The sequence below is a fragment of the Brassica napus genome, chromosome C3, assembly GCF_020379485.1.
Source record: "Brassica napus cultivar Da-Ae chromosome C3, Da-Ae, whole genome shotgun sequence".
NCBI classification, from domain to species: domain Eukaryota; kingdom Viridiplantae; phylum Streptophyta; class Magnoliopsida; order Brassicales; family Brassicaceae; genus Brassica; species Brassica napus.
The window spans coordinates 43338579-43352532 of NC_063446.1; the positions used below are offsets into that span (position 1 = coordinate 43338579).

Below are 13954 nucleotides of genomic sequence, written 5' to 3' on the forward strand. Positions count from 1 at the left end.
AGGTTGTCCCTAAAAAAAAGGGACGGACGTTGGGTATTGGTTCCGTCAACGATGTTCCGAGAGCGACATCGTCTTATGGTCAGCGACGGGGTGATGAAGTCACTGAGCTGCGTAGAGAGTCCGCTCAGCTGCGTAACGAGTTGACTGCGACAAAATCTCGTATGGGTGGAGTCGAGGGCTTCTTGGACGTTATTGCGGCCACAAATCCGGAATGGGAGTCCATGTTGAGGAACATGCGACAACAACATCCCATTCAAGGCGAGTCATCCGACGTACATAACGAGGCGGATGTTACGAGGAGGAGTGATGAATTCCACCGGGCGATGAACGACCCTTAGTTTTTTTTTTCGGTTGTCGTATTATATAAATTCAAAACTTATTTATATATAAAATATTTTCATATTGATTTATTTTTATTTTAAATTTTAATTTATTATTAAATTAAATAATTTTAATTATTTTTTAATTATATTTTTAAATTCTGTAAAATAATAAAAACGAAGTAAATTCGTAGCTAATGTACGACCTCTTTACGTGGAAACCTTACGAGGAAATGACGAGAAATACTAAACGAGTATTTTACGAGGAACCATTTACGAGGAAATAACGAGGAAAGATTTACGAGTATTTTACGAGGAAATCCTTTCGTGGTTGTTACGTGTATTTTGCGAGGAAACTCTTTCAAGGTATTTACGTGTAGATTACGAGGAACTCGTTTCGAGGTATTTACGAGGAAATATAGCGACGTCCTTACGTGGAATATTGACGTGGTCTTTACGACGAATAGCTCTACTTCGTCTTTACGACGAAATATATTCCTCGCTAAGTTACGACGAATTAGCGAGGAAATATGTGTTACGACAGACGAGTAACGAGGAAACGCGTTTCCTCGCTAATTCGTCGTAAAGCCTCTTTTACGACGAAATAACGAGGAAAACCGCCCTCGTTAAGATTATGTTTTCTTGTAGTGACTCTTCTGTCGCTTACTCTCGTTTGAGCATAAGACTGTTGCTCTGTTTTCTTCCTCATGTGATGGGCTTATTTTGGTCTCGAGGCCCATCTCCTTATTGCTCGTGATACGGCCCATTGAATCTGTCTTCATCTCTTCCTTTGAACTCTGACTGATACTGTTCACACCCCCCCCCCCCCCCCCCCCGCAAACTTGGGAGAGGTAGAAAATCAACACCAAGTTTGGAACGCAAATGGACAAACGCACGACGAGGCAGAGACTTAGTAAAGATATCAGCAACCTGAGCTTCCGCCGAAATGTGATTAACTTCGACCAGACCAAGAGCAACACGCTCACGTATGTAATGGTAATCGACTTCCATATGTTTCGAGCGACGATGAAACACGGGATTTTCAGACAGATGCACGGTGGAGAGATTGTCACAGCGTAGCACCGCTGGCCCATTCTGGTGAACGCGTAAATCTCGAAGAAGATAGTTGATCCATGTCAACTCCGCGGCAGTCTCTGCAAGTGTTATGTATTCGGCCTCAGTGGATGAACGTGACACAGTTGGTTGCCTTTTAGCGCACCACGACACAAGATTAGAACCCAAAAACGTACAGAAACCCGTCATCGATCGTCTTGTGTCTTGGCAACCTGCCCAGTCGCTGTCACTAAAGGAGTTCAGGTTGAGAGTAGTATCAGACCGGAGATGCAAACCCAAATCAGTTGTGCCTCGAACATATCTCAGGATCCGTTTTAACATCTTGAAGTCTGTCACTGTTTGAGATTGCATCCGTTGACATACAAAGTTCACCGCAAATTGGATGTCAGGTCGAGTTAGTGTCAAATACTGGAGCTTTCCGGTTAAACTGCGAAAATATGTTGGATCTGAGAAGAGCTCTGTGTCTCGAAAGGCTTCATCAAGTCGGGAGGGAAGCGGAGTAGGCATTGGATTCGCATTTGTCATACTGGCCTCAAATAATATGTCTTCAGCATACTTCGTTTGATTCAAGAACATCCCGTGCTCATAATACTGAACTTTGATCCCCAAGAAGTAGTTAACCAGTCCCATATCTTTCATCGAAAATTCTTGACTAAGCTTGTTGATCACTTCATCTACCAACTCAAGAGAGTTTCCCGTAAGCAACACATCATCAACATACAGAAGCAGAACCAGAGTCTGACTATTGTGATGATAAGTAAAGAGAGAAGGATCCGCATGACTGCACTTGAAACCAAACTCCAGAAGAAAGCTTGTAAATTTGTTGAACCAAGCTCTTGGAGCTTGCTTGAGTCCATACAAAGCTTTGTTCAACCTGCAGACATGATTTGGATAAACTTTATCAACAAACCCAGGCGGCTGCTCAATGAATACTTCTTCTTGCAACTCCCCATGTAGAAAGGCGTTTTTGACGTCTAGCTGACGAACTGCCCATCCTTTGGCAACAGACACACTGAGAACAATTCTTATTGTAGACGTTCGAACCACAGGGCTATAAGTCTCGACAAAATCAACTCCTTCCTCTTGAGTATAACCTTTCGCAAAAAATCGTGCTTTGGGCTTGAAACCGGTGCCATCCTCGATGATTTTGTTTGTATAAATCCAACGACAACCAATAACATTCATGTCTGCTGTGCGAGGCACTAATGTCATTGTTCCATTCTGCTGCTGAGCTTCCATTTCATCACCCATCGCAGCACACCAGCGCGGATCTTTCAAGGCTGCAGTAACAGAAGTAGGAATACTAGGGAGATCAGCTCGTGTAAGTAGAGCATAGCGAGGATTTGGCTTGCTTATCCCACTCTGAAGTCTTGTTTGCATTTGGTGAGTTCGAACAGTAGGCTGAGATAAAGGAGCTTCAACCGGCCTTGGCTCAACATCATCGCTCAGTACAACATCCTTAACCTGATAACCATTGTCAGGTGTGTCCATGTGTTGGTGATCAGGAGCTGGTTGGTGATCACGTTGAGACGGTATGACAGTAACAGGGACTGTGGGAAGAAGAGGAGTGACTGGAGCAGATTGCCATGCTTTGAGAAGAGGAGTGGAGTGAGGATCAACATAATTTTTATATCGATGTTCAAAAGGAAAATTGTCTTCATCAAATATGACGTGACGAGAAATGTATATCCAACCAGTAGGAGGGTAGAGGCAACGATAGCCTTTATACTGAGCATGATAACCGAGGAAGATGCATTGTAAGGAACGAGGATCAAACTTATGGCTCGAGTAGGCACGCAGACATGGAAAGCACGCAGTTCCAAAGACTCGAAGATAGGAGTAGTCCGGCTTCTTCTTGTGAAGAAGTTCAAACGGAGACACAAACCCCACTGCTGCAGAGGGAAGAAGATTACTCACATGATTGGCTGTGTAAAACGCTTCCACCCAGTATTTGAAAGGAGCTTTACTTTGAAACATCATGGATAAGGCAAGCTCGGTTAGATGTCGATGCTTTCGCTCGGCGAGGCCGTTCTGCTCGGGTGTAGAAGGACATGACACCTGATGATGGACGCCACGACTGACTAGATGATTTCGCATTAAGTGGTTCACAAACTCACCCCCACCATCACTTTGAAAGACCTTAATCTTATTGTTGAACTGGTTTTCCACTTGATTTTGAAATGCCACAAACACATTAAAGAAATCAGACTTTGCCTTTAGGGGAAACAACCAAGAGTATCTAGAGAAGTCATCCACAAATATTGCATAATATCTGAAACCCTGATTCGATACAATAGGAGATGGTCCCCAAAGATCACAATGTATTCGATCAAGGGGTGCCACAGCATTAGACAAAGAACTGAAAAACGGTAACTTAGAACTCTTCCCCATCTGGCAAGGCTCACAAATGGAGGTGGTGCTGCTCTTATTCACTGAAATCACCTTGCTGCTTGTTAAGTGTTGAAGGATTTGAAAATTTGCATGCCCTAACCGTCTGTGCCACACCAAGTCACTAGCTGCAACCTGTCTGTTTGAATAGAAAGCAACAAATTCTGCATCCTTCAACATATAGAGATTCTTAAGACGAGGCCCTTTGGTCACTACTTTCTGAGTATTCAAGTCAATCACAGACATTGAATTATAATCAAAAAACACTCCACATGGATAATCATCACACAGTTTTGAGATAGATAGAAGAGATTTTTGTATGTTGGGGCACACTAACACGTCAAGGAGAGGAACATTACCTTGAGGAGTAGTAATGACCATGGAGCCTACATGAGTGATAGGGAGCATGTCACCATTCCCTACCATCACTGACTCATTTCCGTGATAAGGATTCACTTGTTGGAGAGCAGAGGCTGAGGCAGTGATGTGAGCTGTGGAACCGGAGTCAGGATACCATTCGTTGCCAGTTTGGTCAGACACTTGAAACGCTGCTAGAGCCTTTGGAACATCGTTGCTTTGGTAGGAATTGTCGAACCGATTGTAACACTTGAGTGCGGAGTGACCAGTCCGACAACAAATTTGACACACAGGGCGGTTATTGCCATTTGACTGAGACTGGTTCCATCCTGATGTGTTCACCTGTTGAGAGAAACCACGACCCCTCGTTGAGTAACTACCACCACGTCCTCTGTTTCCAAAACGAGAGTATCCACCACGACCACGTTGATTGTTGTTGTAGTAGCCACCTCGTTGAGTTTGAAATGCAGTGAAAGGTGTAACATCGGCGGGTGTTTCGTAAGATTGTAGACGCGTGTGAAACCCAGTTATCTCCGAAACAACATCACCAAACGTTGGTGGTGGGTATCGAGACATGGAGCTCTGCACCACAGTAGAGATGGGGTCATACTCTCGAGTAAGACCATTAAAGAATGTGAAAATCTTCATGGACTCGTCTACAGGTTTACCAATCGAGCTCAGCTGGTCACAGATTGCACGAAACTCACGAACATACACAAGAAACTCCTTCCCACGTATGGTGAGAAGTTGAAGCCGACGGCGCAGGTCAAACTCCCTAGCGACAGAACTCTTGTTGAAGTTGTCTGCCAATGAAAGCCATACATCTTGAGATGTGGCTAGACCGTGAACATAACCTAACACTTCTTCAGTTAGGGTTCCAAAGATCCAGGACTTGATGAGTTGGTCTGTACACTGCCAAGCTTCATACAACGGATTTGGAGTGACGACCGGAACCTCGTTGACAACATTCGTGACCGTAGCTTCTGGAGCTACCACTTGACCAGTAACAAAGCCTAACAGTTTTTGACTGCTGAGAAGAGCTTCAATCTGTGTCTTCCATAGAAGATAGTTTGTCTCGTTCAACTTCAAGGTGACACAACTAACGACATGATGACCAGTCGGAAACGGGTAAGGTGCTTGAGCATCAGCCATGACAGCTACCTGTTAAGGTTTTCAGCGCTCTGATACCATGAGAAAACTAAGAAAAGACTGAACTTTATAATATTGACTGCACGCGCTTTACAACTGATTATCCTTTGATTATATACAAGGGAACATCTCAAAACCCTAAGAGACTCTTAGGTAATCTATTGACACGTGCTCTTCTCATCACCCTTGGATCATGGAGGCAAGAGGGTTGAACTGATTCTGCAGGACCACACATCCAGCTGGTTTCTCCTTGCCTGAGACCGTACTCTTATGTCGCTTACTCTCGTTTGAGCATAAGACCGTTGCTCTGTTTTCTTCCTCATGTGATGGGCTTATTTTGGTCTCGAGGCCCATCTCCTTATTGCTCGTGATACGGCCCATTGAATCGGTCTTCATCTCTTTCTTTGAACTCTGACTGATACTGTTCACACTGACAGGTCGTATTAGACAATCTAAAACAGCTCATAGCATAGATTGGCATGGCTACCGCAACCGATTTGATCAAGACATCCTTTCCTCCTTAAGATAACACCTCCCGACCTCATGTAATCAAGGTATAGATCCATTAATGCTGACATCAATCTCATCCATTCAGCCCGACTACAATGTTGTCTCTAGGCATCAGGGCCGGTCCTGGGCAAAGCCTAACGAAACATTGGAAAAAATTACATAGAAAAAACCCCCAAAATTTTTTTTTTAGACCCCCAAATTTACCAAAAAAAAATTTATCTTGAATTTTTTAAAAACCGCCTAAAGTCCCATAAATCTCAGAGCCGGTCCTGCTAGGCATGTGGGTGCATCATGTCCAACGATCAGGAGCCATTAATGTTTTGGAAGATTATTAACCATGCAATCATCGTATAATCTTTTTTGTGCTTTGGTCTCACTCGCATGGTATCGCAAACCACTTTCGGGTAGATTACACATCATTTAACTACTTTAGGTTAAACACGCTTAACTCTTATAGTTCTTTCTGGACAAGTGACCAAAATAAGTGGAATTTGGGACAAATGTATCTAAATCACTTATTTTAAGTCTTTTACCATACACTATATATTAGAAATCGAGATGTTCAACGCACTCACTGAGTTCAACATCCTCGTTACACAACAAGACATGTCCTTAACTATCTCTCAAAATACAACCGAGATGGCTAATAAGCTCTGATACCACTTCATAATTCTCATGTCCACCCTTCCGTATACCCACGACGATCTCTCTAAATCTTTTTAAAGCTCAAAAACTTGTTTCTGGGTTTGCAATTACAATGGGATCTTTCTTTATACTTTGACGTTATTGACACGGTACCGCGAACCAATTCACAGATCACTTCTTCAGGATTTGTAAATAAACGGTGACTTTTAAAAGAAAGTTGAAGCTCTTTTATTGTTTTTTTCTGTTGAAAATAAAATGTGCCTCCAATCTTGCCATGCTAAAAATATATCACCACATTATTGCTATGTCAAGTGGAGATTGCGAGTGTGTGACCTATATGATAATGTTTTTTCGTCGGATATCAGAATGATTAGCTTTTACTAAGAATGGTCGGTTAAATTACAGTATAAATTCTATAAATTAATACTCGATAAATTAATAATCATTATAAATTAATACTTCATTCAAACATACACTCAATATATAATGTGCTAAAACATATTTGAAATTTATGTTTTAGCACATGTGATGAGGGTATGTTCGGATTGGGATTACAAAAATGTCAGAGTAGGCCACAAAAACTTCTTATATAATTTTCATGGGCTGTATATATCTGGACCTAAATTCACAATTTCAAACTGAACCGGCGACTAAAAATTCAGTTTGAGATTTTAAATTTGTTTCGAAAAAGGAAAAAAAATTAACTCGAGAATCCCCTATATTTTAATAGAGAAACATTTAAAAAGTGATAACCTGTAGTTTGTATTAATTAAAAAAGTATCCTCCCGAGTTGTTACGTAATTAGAATGTTAATTTTGTTTACGTGGCGGCTTGAGAATCAATTGAAAATTTTGTTAGTCCAAAATTAAATTGATAAGGAATATTATATTATATAGTATGTCCATTATAGATCATTCATTTATCAAATTGAAATTATTATATATTCTTTTCTTAAATAAAACATATGGAATTACCTAATGTGATTAAGATATACATGGCAATTAATGATTTTAAATAATAAATATTTGCTAACAATCTGTATAATTTCTATCATTTTGTTTAATTATTTATTATTAAAATAAATTACACAATTATATTAATCATATAATAAAAATTTAGATTTTTTTGTATATGTTGTATTTTGATTTTTTCAAAACGAGTATAAATTACTAAAACTGTTAAAAAGCTCACATAAATTTTTGTGACCAAGGTTAAATTTTTTTATCTATAATAAGATATAATGATTATAAAATCATATGAATAAATAAATTTATTTTAATAAGTGTTTATGTTAATATATATATATATATATACATATATTTCATATCATTTAAATTAAACTATACATCATATACATACTTATATTTTGATATCTGCGTTTAACATATATTGAAAAGTTAATATTTTAATTTTGGAATCTTCATTGTTTTTTTTAAATGATTATAAATTATTGAAACCACTAAACATTCCACAATAAAAAAATCGTTGGTGTAAAATTTTGTTACACAAATATGCAAATAATCATAAAATCACATGAGTAGAAACCTCATTTAATAAATATTCATATTAAAAGTATACTATATATCTATGTTAATATCATTTAAATTTAATTATATATCATATATGATAAATAAGATTGATTGTTTTGATTTATTTACCGTAAAATAATTGCGAATAAACAAGAGCGGTCGTTTGATTTATGCGCACGCCAATTTATTGCACAATAGTAACGGATTTCTTAGTTATTTAATATATAATTATTATTTTATTATTTCATAATATGTAGAAAAACATAAAATAAGTAATAAATATAAAATATTTATTTTGTACAAGGCGCGGATCTTAATCTAAGTATGTATCTCTTTAATAATTTTAAATCTTAAACATTTTCTAAATCTCAGGCCAAAATAAAATAACGAAATGAGCATAAACTTAAAAATTAATATTTATATCAAACAATAACCAAAATGAAAAAAATGACACAAAAATGAGAAAAATATTGAAGATAGATAGGATTGGCATGTGAACGTAAACTTCTCATAACCGTAATTAACTTTTAAATTGCTAAATCATGATATGAAACCGAGCTGGCATAGTTTCATTGTAACCAAATAATAGGCCTGAGATTCTTAGGCCTAAACGTTAGGTTCTTATGCGATAAGTGATTTTTTAACTTAATTTTTTTTTGAAAAATGAGATCAGCTCATCAGTAAACAAATTATGTAATTCACAAAAAAAAAGTTTAAAACAATTGTTTAAGGGACAAAAAATTAATTCGATCAATAATATAAATTTTATTTTCCCATACGATATTTCTTAAATAATTTTCATATAACCATGCGCAAGTTCAAACTAAATAAGAAACAAATCAAATAAGACAAGCTTAAACAAAATATTAAAAAAGGAAACGTAACAAAAAAAAAAGGTGCTCCGTAGATTAAGATGTAATTAACTTCAGTAGTCAATAATTTAACGCCTAGTTTGAATTGTGTGGCAAATAGATCTTCCGTGTAACAATAATACACATCACGTGTCTGAGATCTCGACCAAACCAAGCTCCAATAGAAATAAAGACACACACACCCACAGTTTCTCAATATAAACCCAAAACTCACACAAACCAAACACTATCAAAGTCTCTCAATCTTATCATCCCAAACTAACCAACCAACCAACCATGGATTCCGAGATCGCCTTCGACTACTCTCCATTGCTCAAAATCTACAAGAGTGGCCGCATCGAGCGCCTCATGGGAGAAACGGCCGTCCCACCGTCTTTAAACCCAGAAAACGGCGTCATTTCAAAGGACGTCGTTTATTCACCCGAAGACAACCTCTCCGCCCGCGTTTACCTCCCGGAGAAAGCTGCCGACACCGATGAGAAACTCCCTCTCCTCGTCTACTTCCACGGAGGAGGCTTCATCATCGAAACAGCTTTCTCACCGACTTACCACAATTTCCTCACGGCGGCCGTCTCTGCTTCCGACTGCATAGCGGTGTCGGTGGATTACCGGCGTGCACCGGAGCATCCGCTTCCGATCTCTTTCGATGACTCGTGGACGTCTCTCAAATGGGTATTCGCCCATATCGCCGGATCTGGACCGGAGAGCTGGTTAAACAAACACGCCGACTTCAGCAAAGTGTTCCTCGCCGGAGACAGCGCCGGCGCGAACATCGCTCATCACATGGCGATGAGAGCTGCGAAAGAGAAGCTCAGTCCCGAGTTAAGCGACTCAGGAATCTTCGGGATCATCTTGGTTCATCCTTACTTCTGGTCGAAAACACCCGTCGACGACAAGGAGACAACGGATGCTGCCGTGCGGTCCAAGATCGAAGCGATATGGATGATGGCTAGTCCCAACAACAAAGACGGAGTGGATGATCCGTGGCTCAACGTGGTTCAGTCAGACTCGGTGGATATCTCCGGGTTGGGTTGCGGGAAGGTTTTGGTGTTGGTGGCTGAGAAAGATGCGCTTGTGAGACAAGGTTGGGGTTACAAGGCGAAGCTTGAGAAGCACGGTTGGAAAGGGAAAGTGGAGTTGGTTGAGAGTGAAGGTGAAGAGCATGTGTTTCATTTGACGAGACCTGATTGTGAGAATGCTCTTGAAGCCATGAAGAAGTTCGCAGGGTTTATTAAGGGAGAGATGTAATAGGCGCTGTTTCGTCTAGATGAAAGATTACGATATGTAATGGAATAATTATCTATCAGTCTCTGTAATGTTTTTAAGTGATTTATCATATTAGCACCAACAACACGAAAGACATTAATAATATATAAAGGATTTAACAAACCAAATGGGAAGACTATTCTTTTTTTTTTTTTTGTTCAACTAGGAAGACTATTCTTTGGTTCAGTTTTCTAGTCAGTAGCGGTTCAGTTCTTTTATGTTTTTTCTTGTGAGGAGCTGACCATTCTCTAGTCAGTAGATGGCTGAGATTGGTGTGGAGTGTGTTGGATAATTCCAATTAACTTGAGAAGCAAGTTAACTCATTAAATTGAAGTTTGATGGGTTAAGGAAAAAGGAAAACATATCGAGCTTAGGAATGTTTCCATATTATTATTAGGAAAAGATGTAGCTTCGCCCTTAGGAAAAGATGTAGCTTCTTCCTATATAAAGAGTTCTCATGGAGAGATGTTCCATCAAGAGAAACACATTGAAAGGTTTAGTTTTGAGAGAATTTCTAAATCTAATAAGAAGAGAAGTTCTTATAATCTTTGTGTTTGTGCAACTTTAATTGGTATCAGAGCCAGGTTTCGAAGGTCGTTTACAAGAGGAGTTGTAACTTCGATCAAAACATGGGAGACGATTCTCAAGCACGTGATAAAGGTCTTGAGATGAAGAAGGACATACGATGTCCGATGCTAACATCGACCAACTACACCGTATGGTCGATGTGAATGAAAGTGATGCTTCGTTTATACGAAGTTTGGGATACAATTGATCCAGGGAGTAACGATGCAAAGAAGAACAATATGGCGATTGCTCTAATCTTTCAATCAGTCCCGGAGGCGCTAATACTTCAAATTGGAGAACATGATACACCGAAGAAGATTTGGAAAGCTATCAAATCCCGTAACCTAGGTGCTGATCGCGTGAGAGAAGCAAGGTTACAAACTTTGATGTCTGAGTTCGACAAACTGAAGATGACAGACACAGACACGGTGGTTGACTACGCAGGAAAACTTTCAGGCTTAGCATCGAGAGCAGCCGCGTTAGGAGAGATAATGGAAGCATCAAAGCTGGTAAAGAAGTTTCTGAAGGGACTTCCAAGAACGAAGTTCATTCACATCGTAGCTTCGTTAGAACAAGTGTTGGATCTAAATTCAACAGGATTCGAAGACATTGTTGGGAGATTGAAGGCTTTCGAAGAACGCATCAAAGAAGAAACCCAAGATGAAGATCAAACGAAGCTAATGTTTGTAAAGAATGATGCACAAGGTCACGGAAGCCATAGCAACTCGCGAGGAAGAGGCAGAGGTAGAGGTTATGGTGGAAGAGGAAGAGGACGAGGAAGGTCTAATGGTTCTGATGGTCATAACAAAGGAGGAGAAGCTTCGGACAAGACCAAGAAGGACTACTCTAAGGTTAGATGTTGGCGATGCGACAAGATGGGGCACTTCGTGTCACATTGTCCTACACGACCAAGAGAAGAAGCTAACCTAACGGAAACACAAGAAGCAGATGCATTATATATGCATGAAGTAGTATTCCTCAACGAAGAGAGAGTGTTTCCTAAGAGGTTTGATGAATGCGATGGAAATACGAGTATATGGTACCTTGACAATAGTGCAAGTAACCATATGACAGGCAAGAGAGAGTTCTTCTCAAACCTAGATGAGAGCATCAAAGACAAAGTCAAATTCGGTGATGGATCAAACGTCGAGATTATTGGGAAAGGTTCGATCACGTTCATCGGAAAAACAGGGGAGAGAAGAGCACTCAAAGATATCTACTACATCCCAAGTCTTAAACACAATATCATAAGTCTTGGACAAGCAACCGAGATGGGTTGTGAGGTTAATATGAAAGAAGACTTACTGATGCTGAAAGATCCCCGTGGAAGGCTATTAGTACAAGTCGCAAGGCAACCAAACCGATTGTACAAGACGCCAATGGAGGTTGAATATCCGAAGTGTCTTCAAATACAAGAAACTGATGTTACATGGACATGGCATGCACGGCTAGGACATGTGAACTTTGGAGTCATGAAGAATATGGTAGACAAGGAGATGGTAGTAGGGATGCCTCAGGTGATACACGAGAAAGATGTGTGCAGCGCCTGCTTAGTTGGGAAGCAAACTCGGAAGTCTTTCCCGCCTAAAGCAAAGTATCGAGCATCACACGCATTGGAGTTGGTACATGGTGACTTGTGCGGTCCGATATCACCATCAACACCAGCAAACAATAGATATGTATTTGTCTTAATTGATGATTACTCAAGATATATGTGGACGATGCTGCTAAGAGAGAAGAGTGAAGCGTTCGATCGGTTCAAAAAGTTCAAGGAGTACGTGGAGAATCAAACGAAGCTACAACTCAAGACTTTTCGCACCGATAGAGGAGGAGAGTTCACATCTTCTGAGTTCATTCGTTTTTGTGAAGAAAACGGTGTAACTAGACATCTCACCGCACCGTATACACCGCAACAAAACGGTGTGGTTGAGAGAAGAAATAGAACACTAATGGAGATGACTAGAAGTTTGATGAAAGCTATGAAGATACCTAATCAGCTATGGGGAGAAGCAGTACGTCATTCAACGTATCTCATAAACCGCATTGCTACAAAGGCTTTGGAAGACAAGACTCCATACGAAAGCTTGTATGTTAAGAAACCGAACATTGAGCATCTAAGGATCTTTGGATGTGTAGCTTTTGCAAAAATCAACAGTCCTCATCTCAAGAAGCTGGATGATCGATCAAGGATGGTGATCAACCTAGGCACAGAGCCTAGCTCAAAAGCTTACAGACTCTATGATCCGATCGCGAAGAAGATAGTTGTTAGTAGAGATGTAATCTTTGACGAGAAGAAAAGTTGGGATTGGTCCACACTATCAACAAACGTAGACGAAGAACCAGGATCATTCAAGCTTCCTCATATTGATGTTACAGAAGAAGGAGATGGTGATGAGCATCAAGATCACCAACACCACGAAGAGCAAAACAATAATGAAGAAGAAGAAGCTGTAGACGCAGATGAACAAGAGCAAGTAGTAGAGAACAACGATGCAGACCAAGACCCGCATGTAACATCAAGATATGGTCGTAACATCAGAAAACCAAAGCGGTTTGATGATTACATCCTACTCGCTGAAGTTGAAAGTGGCAGACTCTTGCTCACCATCGATGGCGAACCAGAAAGTTACATCGAAGCTGCAGTAATACAAGCTTGGATCGATGCAATGAAGGCAGAGATCGAATCTATCATCAAAAACAAAACCTGGAAGCTCGTCAAGAAGCCGGCAGGTGTGAAACCGATATGTTTGAAGTGGATCTATAAGATCAAGAGGAATGCAGATGGAACGGTGATCAAATACAAAGCAAGGCTAGTTGCAAAAGGTTATGTGCAACAACAAGGCATAGACTTCGACGAAGTATTTGCACCAGTTGCTCGGATAGAAACCATACGACTACTCTTGGCATTAGCAGCAACTAATGGATGGGAGATCCATCACTTAGATGTGAAAACTGCGTTCCTGAATGGAGACTTAAATGAGGATGTATACGTTACTCAACCAGAAGGCTTTGTGGAGAAAAGAAAGGAGGATCATGTGTACAAACTTAGCAAAGCACTATTCGGTTTGCGTCAAGCTCCGAGAGCTTGGAACATCAAACTCGATCGTGTTCTCAAGGAGATGGAGTTCACGAAGTGCACCAAGGAACCTGCGGTATATCAAAAGAAACAGAAGGGGAGCTTCTGATCATAGCTATATACGTTGATGACTTGTTTGTAACAGGGACTTCACTCAACGTTATCAAGCAATTCAAAGATGATACGTCAAGAAGATTTGAG

The 13954-nt window shown here is 40.1% G+C and overlaps 1 protein-coding gene across 1 annotated transcript; it reads left to right on the forward strand.

Annotated features, from left to right (window-relative positions):
- Positions 1-8947: 8947 nt before the first annotated feature.
- Positions 8948-10238, forward strand: LOC106405942 (probable carboxylesterase 12). The gene has a single exon (XM_013846507.3). The coding sequence runs from the start codon at positions 9121-9123 to the stop codon at positions 10090-10092; it is 972 nt and encodes a 323-aa protein (XP_013701961.2). The 5' UTR covers positions 8948-9120; the 3' UTR covers positions 10093-10238.
- Positions 10239-13954: the final 3716 nt, after the last annotated feature.

Excerpts from the sequence above, each read along its gene's own strand:
- LOC106405942 (XM_013846507.3), top strand. The coding sequence starts at position 9,121 with ATGGATTCCGAGATCGCCTTCGACTACTCTCCATTGCTCAAAATCTAC.